The sequence below is a fragment of the Pristis pectinata genome, chromosome 35 (genome assembly GCF_009764475.1).
Source record: "Pristis pectinata isolate sPriPec2 chromosome 35, sPriPec2.1.pri, whole genome shotgun sequence".
NCBI classification, from domain to species: Eukaryota; Metazoa; Chordata; class Chondrichthyes; order Rhinopristiformes; family Pristidae; genus Pristis; species Pristis pectinata.
The window spans coordinates 7896665-7916205 of NC_067439.1; the positions used below are offsets into that span (position 1 = coordinate 7896665).

Sequence of the window (19541 nt, forward strand, 5' to 3'; positions counted from 1 at the left end):
CTATTACTAATAATGTTCTTTTAAATCTTCTTACAGGGCTGGTGCCTTGCACCTTATTGCACTGCACTTTCTCTGTAGCTCTGACATGTTACTCTGTACTGTTATTGTTTTTACCTGTACTATCTCAATGTAACTGCACTGTGTAATGAATTGACCTGTACGATCGGTTTGCAAGACAAGTTTTTCACTGTACCTCGGTACAAGCGACAATAATAAACCAATACCAATATCAGGTCTTATCAAGGCTCTCCAATGTCTCAAGGGGTTCCAGTTGGTTCAACGTGGCCCTCACTGAGTATGCAGACAGGGGCAGCACTCATTCCCTGGGTGAGAAACAGCGACTCGCAGATGAGGAGTAGGGGTCCCAGATGGTGGAGGACTCTGAAGGAAATGCCACTGAACGTCAAGCCTAAGTGATTAGGATTGTTGAGAATGACTATTGTCTGACCTGAACGCTCTCCAAGTCTTGCTGAGGAGTTACAAAGGGAACATGCAAGCTGCAGGCATGCCGAAAATGCAGCAGCTAATTTACGCACAGCAAGATCCCACTAACAGCAATGACTCAGCAAGGAATAAACGTTGGCCCAAGACCCTGGGAACAACTATTCTGCTCTCATTCAAAACCATGACCATGGGATGTTTAACTGCCACCTCCATTGTTAAGGCCCGACCTGGGAGACAGCGCCACCAATAGCGCAGGGCTCCCATGGTACTGCAACACAGTCCTGGAGAGGGACCACACAGAAACAGGCCATTTGGCCCACTGAGTCTGCACTGACCATCGACCACCCATTTATACCAATCCCACACTAATCCTATTTTATTCTCCCCACATTCCTATCAACCGTCTCCAGATTCTATACACTAGGGGCTGTTTGCAGCTGCCAATTAACCTGCCAACCCTCAGGTCACTGGGAATTGGGAGGAAACCCACTCAGTCAGAGGGAGAACGTGCAAACTCCACGCAGACAACGCCCGAGGTCAGGATTGAACCTGGGTCTCTGGTGCTGCAAGACAGCGGCTCTACCAGCTGCGCCACTGTGCAGTGTTCTCAACCCCAGGAGTCTTCCGCAGCCAAACTCCCCACAGCAAAGTAGCGCAGCCAGTAGAGTCTCTGCCTCACAGCCCCAGAGACCCGGGTTCGATCCCGACCTCCAGCGCTGACTGTGTGGAGTTTGCATGTTCTCCCTGTGACCGCGTAGGTTCCCCCCCTCCCCCCCGGGTGCTCCGGTTTCCTCCCACATCCCAAAGACGTGCGGGTTGGTGGGTTAACTGGCCGCTGTAAATTGCCCCTGGTGTGCGGGTGAGGGGCAGAATCTGGGGTGGAGTTGATGGGAATGTGGGGAGAATAAAACGGGATCCGTGTAAATGAGTGGTTGATTGTCGGCATGGACTCAGTGGGCCGAAATGCCTGTTTCCATGCTGTATCCATGACACTAAATCCAATGGCTTTATACAAAGCGAGGGAGGGGGAAGGCCACAGAGTTTGCCCTCCCCAACGGGGGTCAGGTGGCAGCTGAGGAGGGGATGTCAGGCAAGTTTAAGTGCCTCAACAGCAAAATCAGTTGGAAGCAAACAATGACCAACAAACCCCCTCCTCCACACACACACACACACACACACACCAGGCCTTTCCTGCCATTGTAAGGGCAGGCTCTTTACTGTGCTAGGCAGAAGAGGCTGGTGACGGGAGAAGGGATGGGTGGGGAGAACCATCCTCTTACAATGTGGAGATCCCAGCCGGAAAAATACAATAATAGCTCCAAACAACTCACATCTTCCGGGACCGTCACCGAGCTCAGGATGCACACACCTGGAAAAGGGATCAACCAGGAACTGGGTGCTGCCTGGTCTGGACACTGACCAGGACAGCAAGGTTCGAGTCCGGGGTCGGGCATGTGGGAGTGCTGGGGGTAGGTGAAGGGGCACAGAATTTTCTCCTCCTGTCCCCCTTTCTCCCTCCGTCTTGGCCCCTCCCAACTCTCCCCACCCCCCACCCATCCCCGAAGGTCAGTGGTGGGACACACTTATCTCCCACCCAGAAGGTTTTGAGATTACAGCAAGCCAGGGAGGACACACTTGACACACAACTTCACAACTTGGACAGAAACAGAAAATGCTGGAAACACTCAGCAGGCCGAGCAGCCTCCGTGGAGAGAGAAATGGCTAACGTTTCAGGCTGAAGACCTGTATTTGCTCTTTGGTCTTACAACAACGCAGGAGGCTGTTTGGCCCATCAGATCCATGCCAGCTCAGAGCAGAGCAATCCCATTCACCCTCCCCTTATTTCTTTGTACCCGGCAACTTATTCCGAATCACACATCCCCATCAACTCCCCACCCCCCAACAGATTCTCACCTACACACCGGGGGGGGGGGGGGGGGCAATTTACAGCGGTCAATTAACCCGCCAACCCGCACGTCTCTGGGACGTGAGAGAAAAGCGGAGCATCCGGCGAAACCCCACACAGACAGCGCTGGAGGTCAGGATCGAACCTGGGTCACCAGAGCTGTGAGAGAGAGCTCTATTAGCTGCACCACCTGAATTTTCAGCTTGTGGTCAACTTACTGGACTTGTGATCCGGAAATCCAAATTTGTCATCCCACTGAGGGGCTTAAAGCGTTTTGAATCAGGAATAGTGACCGTGACCATCACCCTTCACTTGAGCCCCAGACCACAGCAGAGGGTAGGGCCCCAGAGACTCCGATGAAAGATCATTGACCTGAAGCAGTGACCACCTTTGGCCCTCCACAGATGCTGCCCATCCTGCTGAGTGTTTCCAGCAGTATCTTGCTTTGCAAGCAAAAAAAATTGGGAGCAAGTCAGCCCCATCACAGGAAAAGGGGGAAGTTGATGGGGATGTATGATTAAGTATCAGGGTACCAGGGGACGAAGAATGGGAATGCTTTGCTAGGAGCTGGCATGGATCTGATGGGGCAAATGGCCTCTTGTTTTTTCAGATCAAAGAGCAAATGCTGGTCTTTGGCCTGAAACGTTAACCATTTCTCTCTCCACAGATGCTGCCCGACCTGCTGAGTGTTTCCAGCATTTTCTATTTCCAATTTTTTTTTAAAGACGCAGCATTGAAAGCATCCTATCTGGATGCATCACGGCTTGGTACGGCAACTGCTCTGCCCGAGACCGCAAGAAATTACAGAGTTGTGGACACAGCTCAGCTCGTCACGGAAACCAGCCTCCCCTCCATTGACTCACTTCGGGCTGCCTCGGAAAAGCAGCCAGCATAACCAAAGGCCCCTCCCACCCTGGACATTCTTTCTTCTCCCCCCTCCCCAAAATCAGGCAGAAGATACAAAAGCTTGAAAACATGTACCACCAGGCTCAAGGACAGCTTCTATCCCACCATTATAAGAATCTTGACTGGTCCCCTTGTACAATAAAGATGAACTCTTGATCCCACAATCTACCTCATTGTGGCCCTTGCAGTTTATTGTCTACCTGCACTGCACTTTCTCTGTAACTGTAACCATATATTATGCATTCTGTTATTGCTTTTCCTTTGTACTACCTCAAAGTACTTGCGTTTTGAAATTACCTGTATGGATGGCGTGCAAAACTAAGTTTTTCCACTGTACCTCACTACATGTGACAATAATAAACCAATATTGGGCAACAGAATTTGCAGTTGCCTATGTAATACAGCACTCTAGAGGGAAAGTCTATTCACAATGCCCACCTAATGACATTGGATTCAATGGAGATAACTAATGTAAATCAAAAATAATCTGCAGATGTTGGAAATCTGAAATGAAAACAGAAACTGCAGGAACCACTCAGCGGGTCAGGCAACATCCATGGAGGGAGAAGCAGAGTTAACGTGTTTTTTCTGTTTTTATTACGGAGATAATGAATTTATTTCAGCTGATGATAAGGCTACAGGTAGCGGAAGGGGCTGGGTTTTACTCTGCCTTCTGTGTGAATCGCTGCTTCAGGTGCACACAGGCCGCTTCTGCTTTTAGGTTCTGGATTCGGAGGGAGCTGGGGTAAATGTGGAGCGGGAGCGGCCTGGTGTCTCTGTTGCTGTCCATGAGCCGTGCAAACTGACAGAAAGGAGAACGGAAACTGCACTTACACCAGTGACTGGGTGGCACTGTGGTGTAGACACTTGCCCTTTCACCTCTGCGCCTCAAGACCTCACAAAGAAAGAATTTGTGTTACTCACTTGCCAGAGGGTTTGGAACGTGTTGGTGTTCTATGGATTACAGCCAGTCCCTGGGTTAAACACGTCCAATTTACAGACAGCCTTACACATGGGCGAGCTCCCATAATATTAAATTCAAAAGTCTGACATATGTACATACATTCATTCCAACAAATGGCAGAACTAGTTTCCTCTCTCTTTCCACTTTCAATAACTGTTCTTTCTTATCAGACTTACGTGCTTTTGATGCCGTTCATTACAACACTGTAGAGGTGTGGTTACCATAGCAAATGATTTTTGTGTAATTTTCGACTTATGGACAGAATTGACTTAAGTACATCAGTAAAGGCAGAACCCATTCATTACCCAGGGACTGTGTGTCACTGCACCTTCTAAAGTACGGCACTGGCTGAGAAACAGTTTGAGGCGCATTGTCGAAACACACGTCTTCCTTTGGCTGCCCATCCCATGGCAGTGCACTACTCCCCGCACGTTCTAGATAATGAGTGATGGGGGGAGGGGGCTACTCCACCGAGGAAGGCAGCACTTCTGACCCTGCCTTCAGCCGATGTTGAGGGTCCAACAGGGCAAGATAGTGAAGTTAACTGTGATTAACCAATGATGTTCAGACTGGGCTGCAACTTGGTATCCCTCAATGTCTGACAGATCAGTATTGTCTCAGACAATGTAGAAATTAAGAGTAGGCCACTCGGCCCCTTCAAGCCTGCCCCACAGTTTAATTATGGAGATGACATTTATTTCAGCTGATAAGGTAACAATTGGGACATCTTCAATGATGTGAATTAACACACTAACTCTGCTTCTCTCTCCACAGATGCTGCCCGACCTGCTGAGTGTTTCCTGCAGCTTCTGTTTTTATTTCAGATTTCCAGCATCTGCAGTTTGTCTTTGATCACCATTAGTTTTCTCCACAACTAATTCACGTGGCTGATTTGACCTCAACTCTGCAGTCCCACCACCCCCGGTAACCTCTCACCCCCAACTCATCAAGAACTTCTCCACCTTCAACCTAAACACAATCAAAGGCTCTGCTTCCACCTCTGCTCAAGGAAGAGATTTCCAAAGACTGGTGACCATCTGAGAGAAAAAAAAAATTCACCCTACCTCTGTCTTAAGTAGGTGACCCATTATTTTTAAAACAGTGTCCCTTGGTTCCAGATTCACCCACAAGGGAAAACATCCTCTCCACATCCACCCAGTCAAAACCCCTCAGGATCTTAGATGCTTCAATCAAGTCACCTAAACTCAAGCAAATACAAGCCCAACCTTTCCTCATTAGACAACGTAGTTGTTAGGTATTAGTCAAGTAACCCTTTTCTGAACTGCTTCCAACACATTAACATCTTACCTTAAGTAAGGAGACCAATACCATACACAGAGCTGGTCTAATGAATGCCTTATATAACGGAAGTATACATCAATAGGAGGCACGGCACGGTAGCATAGTGGTTAGCACAACGCTTTACAGCACCAGTGACCCGGGTTCAAATCTGGCCACTGTCTGTAAGGAGTTTGTATGTTCTCCCCGTGTCTCCGTGGGTTTCCTCCGGGTGCTCCGGTTTCCTCCCACATTCCAAAGACGTACAGGTTAGGAAGTTATGGGCGTGCTATGTTGGCGCCGGAAGCGTGGCGACACTTGCGGGCTGCCCCCCAAAATCACTACGCAATAGATGTATTTCACTGCGTGTTTCGATGTACATGTGACTAATAAAGATCTTATAAGAAGGCAACATCTATCATCAAAGATCCCCACCATCCGGGCCATGCCATCTTCTCGCAGCTACCATTGGGCAGGAGGTACAGAAGCCTTAAGTCCCACACCGCCAGGTTCAAGAACAGCTACTTCCCTTCAACCATTCGGTTCTTGAACCAACCTGCACAACCCTAATCACTGTAAGGCAACACTATGACCCTTTGCACTAAAATGGACTGTCTGTTCTAATTGTGTTCTTTTTTGTAAAAAGTGTGTATAATTCATGTTTAATTTATGTTTTTCTTGAGAATGTTGAGTCTCTGATGCTATGTGCCTATGATGCTGCTGCAAGTAAGTTTTTCATTGCACCTGTGCATGTGTTCTTGTGCACATGACAATAAAGTCATTGAAGTACAACCTCCCTACTATTGTAATCCATTTCCCTGAGTAACAACAAACAACAAACTGTTTGCTATCCTAATTACTTGTTGTACCTGCATACTAGCCCTTTCTGACTCATGCACTGGAATGCCCAGATCCCTCTGCATCTCACAGCTCTATAATCTCTCACCACCTAGATAATACCTGTTTTCTTTCCCCTCCCAAAATGGACAATTTCACCTTTTCCCAAATTATACTCCATTTGGCAGATCTTCGCCCTTTCATTTAACCTTTCCATATCCACCCGTAGCCCCCCAATGTCCTCTGTGAAAGTCAATCCGTGCTGTAATAAAGTAGACAACAGCAGAACCAAGGAGCGTACAATAAGCGCTTTATTATTTAACGCTAGTGGGAGTGAGGGATACAGAGAAAGAGGAAACAGTGTAACCCGAGCTCTGTACTGATCCCCACTCAGAGATTTACATGTTTCTGTCCCTCCCTTTGTACTTGGGCAGTTGCCCAAGCACCTGCACATCGTGCAGTCACAGCTACAGTCACGCCATCGTTGAAGCAATAACAGCTGTACAATATTAACCCTTACATTTCGTTACTTTTACATCCTCTTCAGAAAGCTTTCCTACCTTTCTTTGCATCGTCAGCAAATTTAGCAACCATACTGTCAGTACCTTCATCCAATTATATAAACTGTGATAATACTGAGGTTCCAGCACTGACCCCTGTGACACACAACCTTGCCAACCAGAGGAAGACCCATTTATGCCTAAAGAAAACACAAGAGACTGCAAATGCTGGAATCTGGAACAAAAAACAAAATACTGGAGGAACTCAAGCGGGTCAGGCAGCCTCTGTGGAGGGAAATGGACAGCCCAACGTTTTGGGTCAAGACCCTTCATCAGGACTGGGCAGAAATCACAGAGGGGTGCAGCGAGCGGGAGTCTCACAGAACTCCCATTGAAAAGAGGAGGAAAACCTCTTCAGAGTGGGCACACCTTGAAGAGACCTGGCAGCGGACTGATATGGTGGAAACTGCAGATGCTGGAATCTGGAGCATAAAAAAGCAACATGCTGGATTAACCAGTCCAGATGAAGAGTCTTAACTGGAACCATCGACTGGGGAGACAAGGGACTGCAGATGCTGGAACCTGGCGCAACACACAAACTGCAGGAGGAACTCAGCAGGTCAGGCAGCACCTGTGGGAGGGAAGGAGTTGTCGATGCTTTAGGTTGAACCCCTGCATCAAGAAACGTCGACTGTCCATTTCCCTCCACAGATGGTGCTCAACCTACTGAGTTCCTCCTGCAGTTCGTTTGTCGCTCCACATACACCGCTGTTTTATGTCAACCTTCCATCGGCATTAATACATAACCCCTACACCAGAAGCTTTGATTTTCCACAATAACCATTAATGCAACACGTTATCAAATCCTTTTGAAAATCTAAAACACATGCTCATTGGTTTCCCCTTTATAAATAGCATATTAGCTCTTCAAAGAACTTCAATAAATTGGTCAAACATGATTTGCCTTTCACCCAACCATGTTGAATTCACCCAATTACCCTGCACTATTTTAAAGTGTACAACTCCAATGGCAGCTTCCAATATTTTTCTTATAACAAACAAAAAGATAATTGGACTGCAGTTTCCTGTTTTTTGTTTCACTTCCATTTGCTCTTTTCCAGTCTTATAGAACCTTCCCAAATATCCGGAATTTTGGAAAATTAAAAACATTTCAACTATCTCACTAGCCACTTTTTTTTTTGAAGTGCATGAGGACTCAGAGACCGATCAGTCCTCAGCTCCAGTGACTGTTCTGCCGATTGGAATTTTCCTGTGTTACTCCCTCCCTCCCAATTGTAGGCTCAGCCACTCCAACAGGAGCACAACCCTTCCCACCATCGAGGACATCTTCAAGAGGCAGAGTCTCAAGGAGGCAGCTGCCACAAAACAACAAATTTTACATCATATGTCAGTGATAATAAATCTGATTCTGATTCCCACCTTCTGGAAAGTTACTCAAGTCTTCTGGAGTACATACTGATAGAAAATATCTGCGCAATTCATCCGCCATCTCCTTGTCCCCCATTATTAATTCTCACACTCACTTTCTGACAACAGTAACTGCGGATACTGGAAATCCAAAATATAATAAGAAAATGCTGGAAACACTCAGCACATCAGGCAGCATCTGTGGGGAGAGAATCAGAGTTATCGGTTCAGGTCCAAGACCCTTCCTCAGAAGAGGGGTGAGGTCTCAGACCAGAAATATTAACTCGCTTTCTTTCTCCACAGATGCTGCCTGATCTGCTGAGTGTTTCCAGCATTTTCTGTTTATAATTTTAAAGGGTCAATGCTCAGTTTGTTAAATCTGCCACTTTTTTTTAGAAATTTCAGTAGAAAAATTTCACAGTTTCACCTCTCTGACTAAGGTGGGAGGGGGTCAGTTCAGAGGAGATGTGCGGGGCAGGTTTGTTTTTGATTCAGACAGTGGTGGGTGCCTGGAATGCGCTGCCAGTGGTGGTGGTGGAGGCAGATACAAGAGAGATGTTTAAGAGACTCTTAGGTAGGCATGTGAAGATGCAGAGAATGAAGGGATATGGAGCATATACAGAAAGAAGGGTTTAGCTTAATTAGTTTGGCACATCATTGCAGGTCGATGTTGTGTTCTATATTGTTCTATGTTCTATATTCTAACTTTAATCTCATGTTCTCAATTTTTCCTTCCCCCTTAATGGTAGTGTAGCGGTTAGCATAACGCTTTACAGCATCAGTGGCCCAGGTTCAATTCCCGCTGCTGTCTGTAAGGAGTTTATACGTTCTCCCCGTGCCTGCGTGGGTTTCCTCCGGGTGCTCCGGTTTCCTCCCACATTCCAAAGGTGTAAGGGTTAGGAAGTTGTGGGCATGCTATGTTGGCGCCAGAAGCGTGGCGACACTTGCGGGCTGCCCCCAGAACACTCTACACAAAAAGATGTATTTCACTGTGTGTCTCGATATACGTGTGACTAATAAAGATAAAGATCTTAATCTGCCAGTCACCTTCTGACCCACTTACCTGTAGGGGAATGGAAATCAGGAAAAGATTTACATTTCTGTAGCACCTTTGACATCCCAAGGCACTGTGCAGACAATGCTATAAATTAAGAGAAGCTGTTCTCATCGGCAGGAGAGTACAGACAGACTTGAAATTCTGGGCAGATGATACGAAGGGGGAATGCAGTAGAAAGTTGTTGGTTGTTTTTTTTTTACAGAGAGAGTGACAATGATCAGGGGCTCACTACCTGTAGCAGTGTCCGTAACTGAATCTATCTCCAAAAGGGAAATGGATGGAGACCAGAGGCCTGGGGGGGGGGGGGGGGGGGGGGGAGGGATAATGTGCAGGGCAGTGGAGATTGAGTGAGAGAATGAGACTAGGAGCCAGCATGGATTTGATGGACTGAAAGGCCTCTTCCAGTGCTATAATTATTCAGTACCTTATTTTAAATGTAGTCACTGTTATAACGTGGGAGACTCAGCAAACAATTTATGCACAGCAGGATCCCACGATTATGCCAGTGCATGTTGGAACATTTTTGGAGGGAATGTTATTTTCTGCCAGGGAGGGCTGCTCGGTTTTTCTCCAAAACTGCAGCTGTGGGGTATTTGACATCTCCACCTCAAGGAGGAGAACTAGGCCTTATCCAGAGCCACCTCTGACAGTGTGGCACTCCCTCAGTAAGGCACTGACAAGACAGCCACTGGGCACTGCTCGAGGACTAGGGGAGGTGGGCAGGGGTAGATGCCATGATTGGCACAACACACTTCCGAATATTATGACTGGATAAAGAACACAGCAAGAGCCCGGGTAGGCCACTCGAGCCCCTCAAACCTGCCTCACTTTTCAATATGATCATGGCTGTTCTATACAGGCCTCACCTCCTCTTCTGTACCAGTTCCCCATGACCTTCAATTCCTCGATCCTTCAAACAGTTATCTGTCTCCTACTTAAATATAGAACAGTATAGCAGAGGAGCAGGCCCTTCAGCCCCACACGCCTGTGCTGAACACAATGCCAAATTAAACTAAATCTCTTCTGCCTGCACGTGACCCACATCCCTCCATATTCATGTGTCTAACAGCCTCTTAAACAACACTGCTGTTCCTGCCTCCACCACCACCGCTGGCAGCCCATTCCAGGCACCCACCACTCTGTGTGGGGGGGAAAAAAAACTTGCCCCGCACATCTCCTTTAAACATTCTCCACCCCTCACCTTAAATGCATGTCCTTTAGTACTTGACCTTTCTACCCTGGGAGAAAGATCCTGTCTACCCTATCTCTGCCTCTCATAGTTTTATAAACTAATGATCCCGTCTCCACCACCCTCAGGGACAGAGAATTCCAGGGATTCACCCTCCTTTGGGAGGAGGGTGATTGGTTGAGTGAGCTGGGGCTTTTCTCTTTGGAGAGAAGGATGAGAGGTGACTTGATAGAGGTGTACAAGATGATAAGAGGCATAGATCGAGTGGACAGTCAGAGACTTTTTCCCAGGGCGGCAATGGCTAACACGAGGGGACATAGTTTTAAGGTAATTGGAGGAAGGTATAAGGAGGATGTCAAGGGTAAGTTTTTTTTTACACAGAGAGTGGTGGGTGCGTGGAACGCACTGCCTGCAGAGGTTGTGGGGGCAGATACATTAGGGACATTTAAGAGACTCTTAGACACATGAATGATAGAAAAATAGGGGGCTATGTGGCAGGGAAGGGTTAGATAGATCTTAGAGCAGGATAAAATGTCGGCACAACATCGTGGGCCAAAGGGCCTGTACTGTGCTGTTCTAGAAGACATTCCTACGCACCTGGGTTTTAAATGACCAGCCCCTTATATTGCAGCGATATCTCAATGTTTGTGACCTTCCCACTGCTGATAACATCTCAGCATCTACCCCGTCAAGCCCCCTTAGGATCTCATGTCTTTGAAAAGGACCACCCTTCGTTCTTCTAAACCCAGTCACAGGCAGTCGGAGATCTCTAATCACAAGCCACAGCCTTTATCCCCTGGTGGTCCTCAGGATGAGCCTACATGCAGTGGGTACATGCTCACTGCTCAATCCCACATCAACGCACACCCCCAACTCCCACAGCCTCCTCCAGCCTTCCAGGAACCAAAATTCCAGCCTCTCAGCCATCCCTGAATTACCAAGTTTAATGGCTCCACCACCAGTGTGACCTGTGACCCCAGCTGCCTGGCTCCCGAGCTCTGGAACTCCCTCCCCACCTTCCGTAAAATTTACTCCTCTGACCGAGACTTTGGGTCATCTGATAATGCCAGCAGATTTTGGGGAGGTGACTTGGCAACCACCCCCCCCCCCCCCCCCCATCCTGGGACGTGTTGCTTTGTTGAAGGTATTGTCTGAACACAGGAGGCAGCTGTTGAGGGCAGCAGTGGGGAAAGGGTGAGGGTAGGGGAGGAGGGAGGGGAGGGAAGGAGAGGAGGGACACAATACAGGCCCTTCGGCCCACAATGGGTGAGAAAACAGAGAGGAAGGAGGAAAGAGAGAGAGAGCAGGGTGTGTGTGGGGAGGGAGAAGAGAGTGCAGAGGGAGGGAGGGCACAGGATGAGAAGTGGAGGGGAGAGCAGGGTGGGGGAATGGGGGAAAAAGAGAGAGGGAGAGAAAGGAGAGAGAGTTGCTGAGTAGTAGAGGATTGGAGAGGGAGATTGTAAGATGCGAGACAGTGCAGAGTGGTGTCAGAGAGAGGGAGAGAGAAAGAAAACTGGGAGAACCAGGGGGAGATCCAAGGGAGGTGGCGAACAGAAAAGGTAGGGTAGGGTGGGGAGAGAGAAAACATGCAGGGTTCTGAGGGAGAGAGGGCAGGGAGTGATGGGGGGAGGGAGAGAGAGAGAGAATGGAGGGTTCTTGGGAGAGAGTAAATGAGTGAGCGAGGGAGAGAGAGGGCAGGGTGCAGAGTGGAGGGAGAGAGAGAGCGGGGGAGGCCGAGTGGAGGGGTTGAGGGTGGTGGGGAAGGAGGAGTGAGAGAGGGCAACCAGATCCCCACCTCCCTGTCCCTCCTTCACTCGGAAGCCCCCCTCACCCCTCCGTGTGACACGGGGTCCCCACACCCTGAGGATTGGGGGGGGGGGGTGACGGGGTGAGAGGGGGCGACTCACCTTCGTCCGCCCGTTGATCGCGTAGTTGCCCAGCCGGCCGGCGCTGTAGATGATCAGCTCGTCGATCCTGGCCATCAGCTCCCCGATGCCGGAGCAGTCGGGCTCCGTCCCCTCCACCCAGGCGATCTTATCCCCCCGGATGCTGCGGGTGGGGACGCTGAGGGGGCTGACCACCCGGCCGTCCATCAGGGTCCCGTTGCGGTGCAGGGTCAGCACCTCCAGGAGAATCTTGTGGCCCAGCACCTCCCCGAGGAAGTTGTCCTTGACGCAGATGCCGTAGCAGTTCATGCAGGGCACGATGTACTTGTTGACCAGCTCCCGGGTCTGCCACCTCAGCTGTGGCCCCGGCGCCGTCTCCCTGCCACCTTCCTCCTCCGCCTTCCTCCTCAGGCAGCCGGGCGCGCCGTTCCCGTCCCCGCTCCCATTCAGCAGCCGGGCGCTCCCCTCGCCGTCCCCGTTCTCCAGCCTCTTCCTCTTGGCGCCCGCCTCTCCCGGCCGCGGGCTGGGCGCCCCGCGGGGGCTCTCGCCGTTTTCCGAACCCTTCCTCTTGCCTGGGACGGCGGACAGGGCGCTGAGGAGGGGGTCGAGGGTGAGGAGGTGATGGCCGGGCGGGCAGCGGTCGGGGTGGCGCCTCCTCGGATCCCCTCTGCCTCCGCCGGGCGCAGTGGCCGCTGTAACCATCGGGGTGCCAGGGGACGCTGTAACTACCTGGGAGCCAGGGGACATTGTAGCCAACTGGGAGCCAGGGGATACTGTAGCCAACTGGGAGCCAGGGGACACTGTAGCCAACTGGGAGCCAGGGGACATTGTAGCCAACTGGGAGCCAGGGGACACTGTAGCCAACTGGGAGCCAGGGGACACTGTAGCCAACTGGGAGCCAGGGGACACTGTAGCCAACTGGGTGGATACAATGTTTCTGCCCGCTTCGCTCCTCCTGCCATCATCCGCCGGGCACAGGAGCTGGCACGGCGGACTGCAACCTGCCACTGGCTCGCTGCCCAAGCCCTCCAGCCCCATGCGGACACCTTGCAAGGCCGGTGACCCCCAGAGCCCGGCACGCTGCTCCGGTGGGCGGCGAGCAGGGCGAGAGGCGCCGGCGCTGGCAGCGTGCAGACCCGCAATCCTCCCGCAACCATGCAATGCTCTCAAACACTCCGACTGCGGATCTGCCATCTCGGCTCACGTCCCTGGGCCATGACTTTCCAAAATCCAGATCGCCCTGAGACTGCGGATAATGTGCATCTCATTCCCCAAAACTTGGCCCGTTGCACAGTACCATTTCCTTCCTACAACAAACACACTCAAACAAAACAAAAAAAAGAAGTCTTCTTTGCAAATTGCAAACGGCGGCGGCGTCCCGGGTGTTGCATTTAGTTTATTGCATGGATTCCGAGTTGCATTCCCCGCAGGAGGAGCCCGGGCACCCGCCACCTTTTCTCCATGAGCCCTTGTGTCAATTACACGTGCACACCCGCACCACGTGACCCGGTAAACACACTGAGCCCGGGCACTACCGCAGCGCCGCCGACAGAGGGCAGGGGCGGGCGCACTCTTAAAGGCACAGGCACAGGGATGGGTTTTTAAAGTGACACTCCCTCCACACACCAACCAATGCCCCAACACTTGCTGCTTTCCCGGAACTTTTCGGCCATTCCCTCCTCCCACACTGTGCATTAATGTTCAATTCAAAAGTGCAAAGAAGCATCTTTCAAAGGCTCCCCTATAAAACGCCTGGCAGCCAATTAAACGCCTGCTGCAATGCGTGTCAATTCGCACACAGCAAGATCCCACAAAGAGCAGACAAGGAAACGATCATTGCACGATTCTTCAGATAGACAGCAGCATAAGAAAACAGGAAGAGCAAGAATATGTTGCCAAAAAATAACAAACTGCTGGAGGAGTTCAGCAAGTCAGGCAGCATCTGTGGAGGGAAATAGACAGTCGGTGTTTCCGGTCGAGTTCTTTCATCTGAACTGATTGGCTTGTCTCATTTTCAGTATGATCTACACCAGGCCTCATATCCTCTTCTGTGCCAGTTCCCCATAGCCCTCCAATCCCTCAACTTTCAAAAATGTATCTACTTCCTCATTAAGTACCTTCAGTGTTCACATCTCCACAACCCCCTGGAGCAGAGAGTTCCAGAGATTCAGCACCCTCTGTTGGAAGTTCCAATGCACCCCAGTTTTAAATGACTGCCTCCTAATCTTGTAACTATGACCCCTCCTCCAAGATTCTCCCACTGCACCAGGGGCTGGTATGGGAAATGCAATGCTCAGGAAAGCAAGAGGCTACAGAGAGTGGTGGATTCAGCCAGTTCCATCACGGGTACAGCTCTCCCACCATTGAGGATATCTAATGGTGTACTGTTTAAAGTATACTGACTGTTTGCTTCACAGGCACATCCCTCCCCACCATCGGTAGTATCTACATGAGGCGCTGCCTCAAGAAGGCAACATCCATCATCAAAGATCCCTACCATCCGGGCCATGCCGTCTTCTCACAGCTACCATCGAGCAGGAGGTACAGAAGCCTGAAGTCCCACACCACCAGGTTCAAGAACAGCTACTTCCCTTCAACCATTTGGTTCTTGAACCAATTGGCACAACCCTAATCACTAGAGTCTAGCAACACTATGACCACTTCCATCACTTTGCACTAAAATAGACTGTTTTTGTTCTAACTGTGTTCTTTCTTGTAAAAATTGTGTATAATTTATGTCTATGCTTTTCTTGTGAATGCTGCTTATCTGATGCTCTGTGCCTGTGATGCTGCTGCAAGTGAGCTTTTCATTGCCCCTGTGCATACAGGTACTTATGCAGATGACAATAAACTCGACTTTGATTTGAACAACAGCTTCTTCCCCACTGCCATCAGGTTCTTGAACCAACATGAAAATCCTTAAAACCACATTGGACAATATTCTTTTTCTCTCTCCTGATCCTGCACTAGTGTCGGTGTGTTTATTTACAACACATGTGTAAGTTATGATAATTTATGTTAATTTAAGTTTATGTGAACTTATGTTTATCCTCGCCTTGTAACGTACTGTGCTGCTGCTGGAAAAAGCTAATTTTCATGGCATTTATACCCGGGGTACGTGTGCCTATGAAATTGAACACTAATGGAAGCATCTCAACACCTACATCATGCCCCTCAAGTGTTTTATACATGCTGTTTGGAACACGCCTCATTCTTCTAAACTCCAAAGAATACAGACGTAATTTCTTTAGCCACGTGATAGGCAACCCTCTCATCCTGAGAATTAGCTCAGTGAATCTCTTTCGGACTGCCTCTCATGTCAATACAAAACCAGAAACCATCAGCAGGTCAGGCAGCATCCACGGGAAGAGGAATACAGTTAATGTCTCAAGTGTGGGACCCCTCGTTAGAACTGAGATCAGGTTTCCAGCCTCAGCAGCTTTTTAGCTTTTCTTAAAAGTTTATACACAGGAGAATCGCACGTACAGTAAATTGACAGAGAATCACTGGGTCAAAATCCTCATCCATCCTGCCCAACAGCACTGTGGGGACACCTTCACCGACCAGACTTCAGTGGTTCGAGAACCAACACCTTCAGCGAAGATCACATCCCATCAATGAAAGAAAATAATCTGTTTGTTTAGCAATGTAAGATTTCTTTATTAGTCACATGTACATCGAAACACACAGTGAAATGCATCTTTTTGCATAGAGTGTACTGGGGGCAGCCCGCAAGTGTCGCCACGCTTCCGGCGCCAACATAACATGCCCACAACTTCCTAACCCGTACATCTTTGGAATGTGGGAGGAAACCAGAGCACCAGGAGGAATCCCATGCAGACACGGGGAGAATGTACAAACTCCTTACAGCGGGATTTGAACCTGGGTTGCTGGCGCTGTAATAGCATTACTGTAACCACTACACTACCGTGCCTACCTAAATTACACCGGTTACTTCAGCCGGATCCGCTGCTCCCGTAGTTGGCAGGATTCGAACCTGCACGAGGAAACCCCAATGGATTTCTAGTCCATCGCCTTAACCACTCAGCTACAACTACTGTGGCATGATGGATGAATATTGTCCAGAGCACTGGGGTGAATCCTTCTACAAAAATCATTTGAAAGGACCAATGGATGCTTGGTTCACTTTCACTTCATCTTCAGCTGTGCACTATTCCTTTCGACCACTCGGACTTTTGCCCTCAAACCCAGATGGTTGGACTTGATCCGGTAACTATTGACGTGGGGAGAGGTGTGTAAGTCACTGAGTCAGATGCAGCATCATGTGCTCCTGAGTAATCTAATCAGTGAAATGTAACTCTTACAGCCTTCATATTTTATTGTTTTTTTTTATTTAAATGGTGCAATTTTAAATTAAGAACTGAAGACGCCACAAATTCATGTGAGGTTAACGGCCGGATATATTACAGAAACAGGCCATTCGGCCTGACTATTTGAGTCCCGGTGCTCCACTCCAGCTTCCTCCCATCATTCATCAGCTGAACTTATCAGCATGACCCTCTGTTCCCAGCTCCCTCGTGTGATTGTTCATTATCCTCTGTACCATTCACCTCCAGCACAGAGTCACAGCGAGGTACAGCGGGGAAACAGGCCCTTCTGCCCACCCAATCCGTGCTGACCTCCAACCACGCAATCACATTAATCCCGTTTCATCCTCCCCACATTCTCATCAACTCCCCCCAGATTCTACCCCTCACTTCGATGCACATATGACTAATAAATAAATATCTTATCTAGGGGCAATTGGCACCTCTGGCCCACTGAGTCCTCACTGACCCATCACGACCCAGTGGCACTAATCCCATTACTCTCCCACTCCCCCAGATTCCAAAGTCAAGTTTATTGTCATATGTATGCACAGGAGCAATGAAAAACTTACATGCAGTAGCATCAGGAGCCTGAAGACCCACACTCAACGATTCAGGAACAGCTTCTTCCCCTCCGCCATCAGATTTCTGGACAGTCCATGAACCCATGAACACTACCTCGTTATTCCTTTTCTTTTGCACTATTTATTTATTTTTGTAATTTATAGATTTTTATGTCTTTGCACTGTACTGCTGCCGCAAAACAACAAATTCCACATCATATAAGTCAGTGATAATCTGATGCTAATCACAGGCACATAGCATCAGATGCACAACATTCACAGGTAAAACCAAACCAAAATACAAGAGAAAGATTCTCCCACTCACCTACACACCGGGGGCAATTTACAGCAGCCAATTAACCTACCAACCCCCACGTCTTTGGGATGTGGGAGGAAACCGGAGCTCCCGGGGGGAAAATTGTGTGGTCACAGGGAGAATGTGCAAACTCCACACAGACAGCACCGGAGGTCAGGATTGGACGACTAAGGTCTTGATCCATTCTAATGCCCCACTGAGTGAAACTGCCTCTGTGTCTGAAGGTTGCGTGTTCGAGTCTTGCTTCGGGGATGGGAGCCTTGTCTGGCACTCCAGTGTGGTCCTGAACTTCGGGCAGGACATCAGACGGGACCCCCTCCGACCGAGGTGTGAAAGATTTCTCAGAGAGTTTCTCCTGGAGTTATTAATTACCTCTCACCAACATGAGGCCAAAGCCAAGAAGCTGCTCATTACCATGTGGTAAAACCAAAGGGCACAGGTTATAGGTGAAGAGGAAGAGTACAAGAGGTGGGGAAGCAGAAGGTGCTCAGTAAAATAATCAACACCCCACCCTAATGTGCAGTCTTTAAAAGTTCTGCTGGAGAGGATGAGTTTGGTTGCAATTATTTACGAGTTAGGAGCGATAGACAGAAAGAGCTGGAGGAACTCAGCAGGTCAGTCAGCATCCATGGAGGGAAATAAACAGTCGACGTTTCTGGCCGAGACCCTTCATCAGGACTGGAAAGGAAGAGGGCAGAAGCCAGAATAAGAAGGTGGAGGGAGGGGGAGGAGCACACGCAGGCAGGGGAGAGGTGAGTCCAGGTGAGAAGGGGGAAGGTAGTGGGTGGGGGAGGGGGGGGAAAGATGTGAACCATTTTTTACCGCAAGGAAGACGTTTTCACCCAGAGGCTGGATGGAACCTGGGACGCATTGCCTGAGGGAGTGGTGGAGGCAGAGACTCTCACAACGTTTAAAAAGTACGTGGACAAGCACTAGACTCACCGAGGCATAGAAGGGGAGAGACCATAGAGTCATACAGCACAGAAGCAGGACCTTCAACCCAACTCGTCCATGCCGATCAAGCTGCCCATCTAAACTGGTCCCATTTTGGCCCATATCCCTCTTGTAGTGTGGCGGTTAGCGTAACGTTATTACAGCGCCAGCAACCCGTGTTCAATTCCGGCCACTGTCTGTAAGGAGCGTGTACATTCTCCCTGTGTCTGCGTGGGTTTCCTCCGGGTGCTCCGGTTTCCCCCCACATTTCAAAAGACATATAGGTTAGAAGTTGTGGGCATGCTATATTGGCGCCGGAAGCGTGGCGACACTTGCGGGCTGCCCCCAGAACACTTTACGCAAAAGATACATTTCACTGTGTGTTTCGATGTACATGTGACTAATAAAGCTTATCTTAAACCTTTCCTATCCATGTACCTGCCCAAATGTCCTTTAAATGTTCTTATTGTACCTGCCCCAACCACTTCCCCTGGCATCCTGATCCCTAGACGCACCACCCTCTGTGTGATGAAGGTCCCTTTTAAATCTTTCCCCTCTCACCTTAAACTTCTGCCTTTCTAGGTTTTTATTCCCTTTCTCTTGGAAAAAGACCATGTGCGTTCACTGTCTATGCCCCTCTCAAGATTTTATACACCTTCATAAGGTCAAGTAGAAACATAGAAAACCTACAGCACAATTCAGCCCTTTCAGCCCATAAAGTTGTGCCAAACATGTCCGTACTTTAGAAATTACTAGGCTTACCCATAGCCCTCTATTTTTCTCAGCTCCATGTACCTATCCAAAAGTCCCTTAGAAGACCCAATCGTATCCGCCTCCACCACCGTTGCCGGCAGCCCATTCCACACACTCACCACGCTCTGAGTAAAAAACTTACCCCTGACATCTCCTCTGTACCTACTCCCCAGCACCTTAAACCTGTGTCCTCTTGCGGCAACCATTTCAGCCCTGGAAAAAAGCCACAAGATCAATGCCTCACCATCTTATA

General features: G+C 49.2%; 1 protein-coding gene and 1 non-coding gene across 2 annotated transcripts in view; both read right to left on the reverse strand.

Annotated features, from left to right (window-relative positions):
- egln2 (egl-9 family hypoxia-inducible factor 2) overlaps positions 1 to 13919 on the reverse strand; it is a 30844-nt gene extending 16925 nt beyond the window's left edge. Inside the window, exon 1 of the mRNA XM_052044225.1 lies at positions 12417 to 13919. Within this exon, the coding sequence (XP_051900185.1) occupies positions 12417 to 13589 (1173 nt within the window). The 5' untranslated portion in view covers positions 13590 to 13919. The remainder of the gene's footprint in view (positions 1 to 12416) is intronic.
- Positions 13920 to 16371: 2452 nt separating this feature from the next.
- On the reverse strand, positions 16372 to 16453 carry trnas-aga (transfer RNA serine (anticodon AGA)). The gene has a single exon. It is a non-coding gene; the product is annotated as a tRNA-Ser (tRNA).
- Positions 16454 to 19541: the final 3088 nt, after the last annotated feature.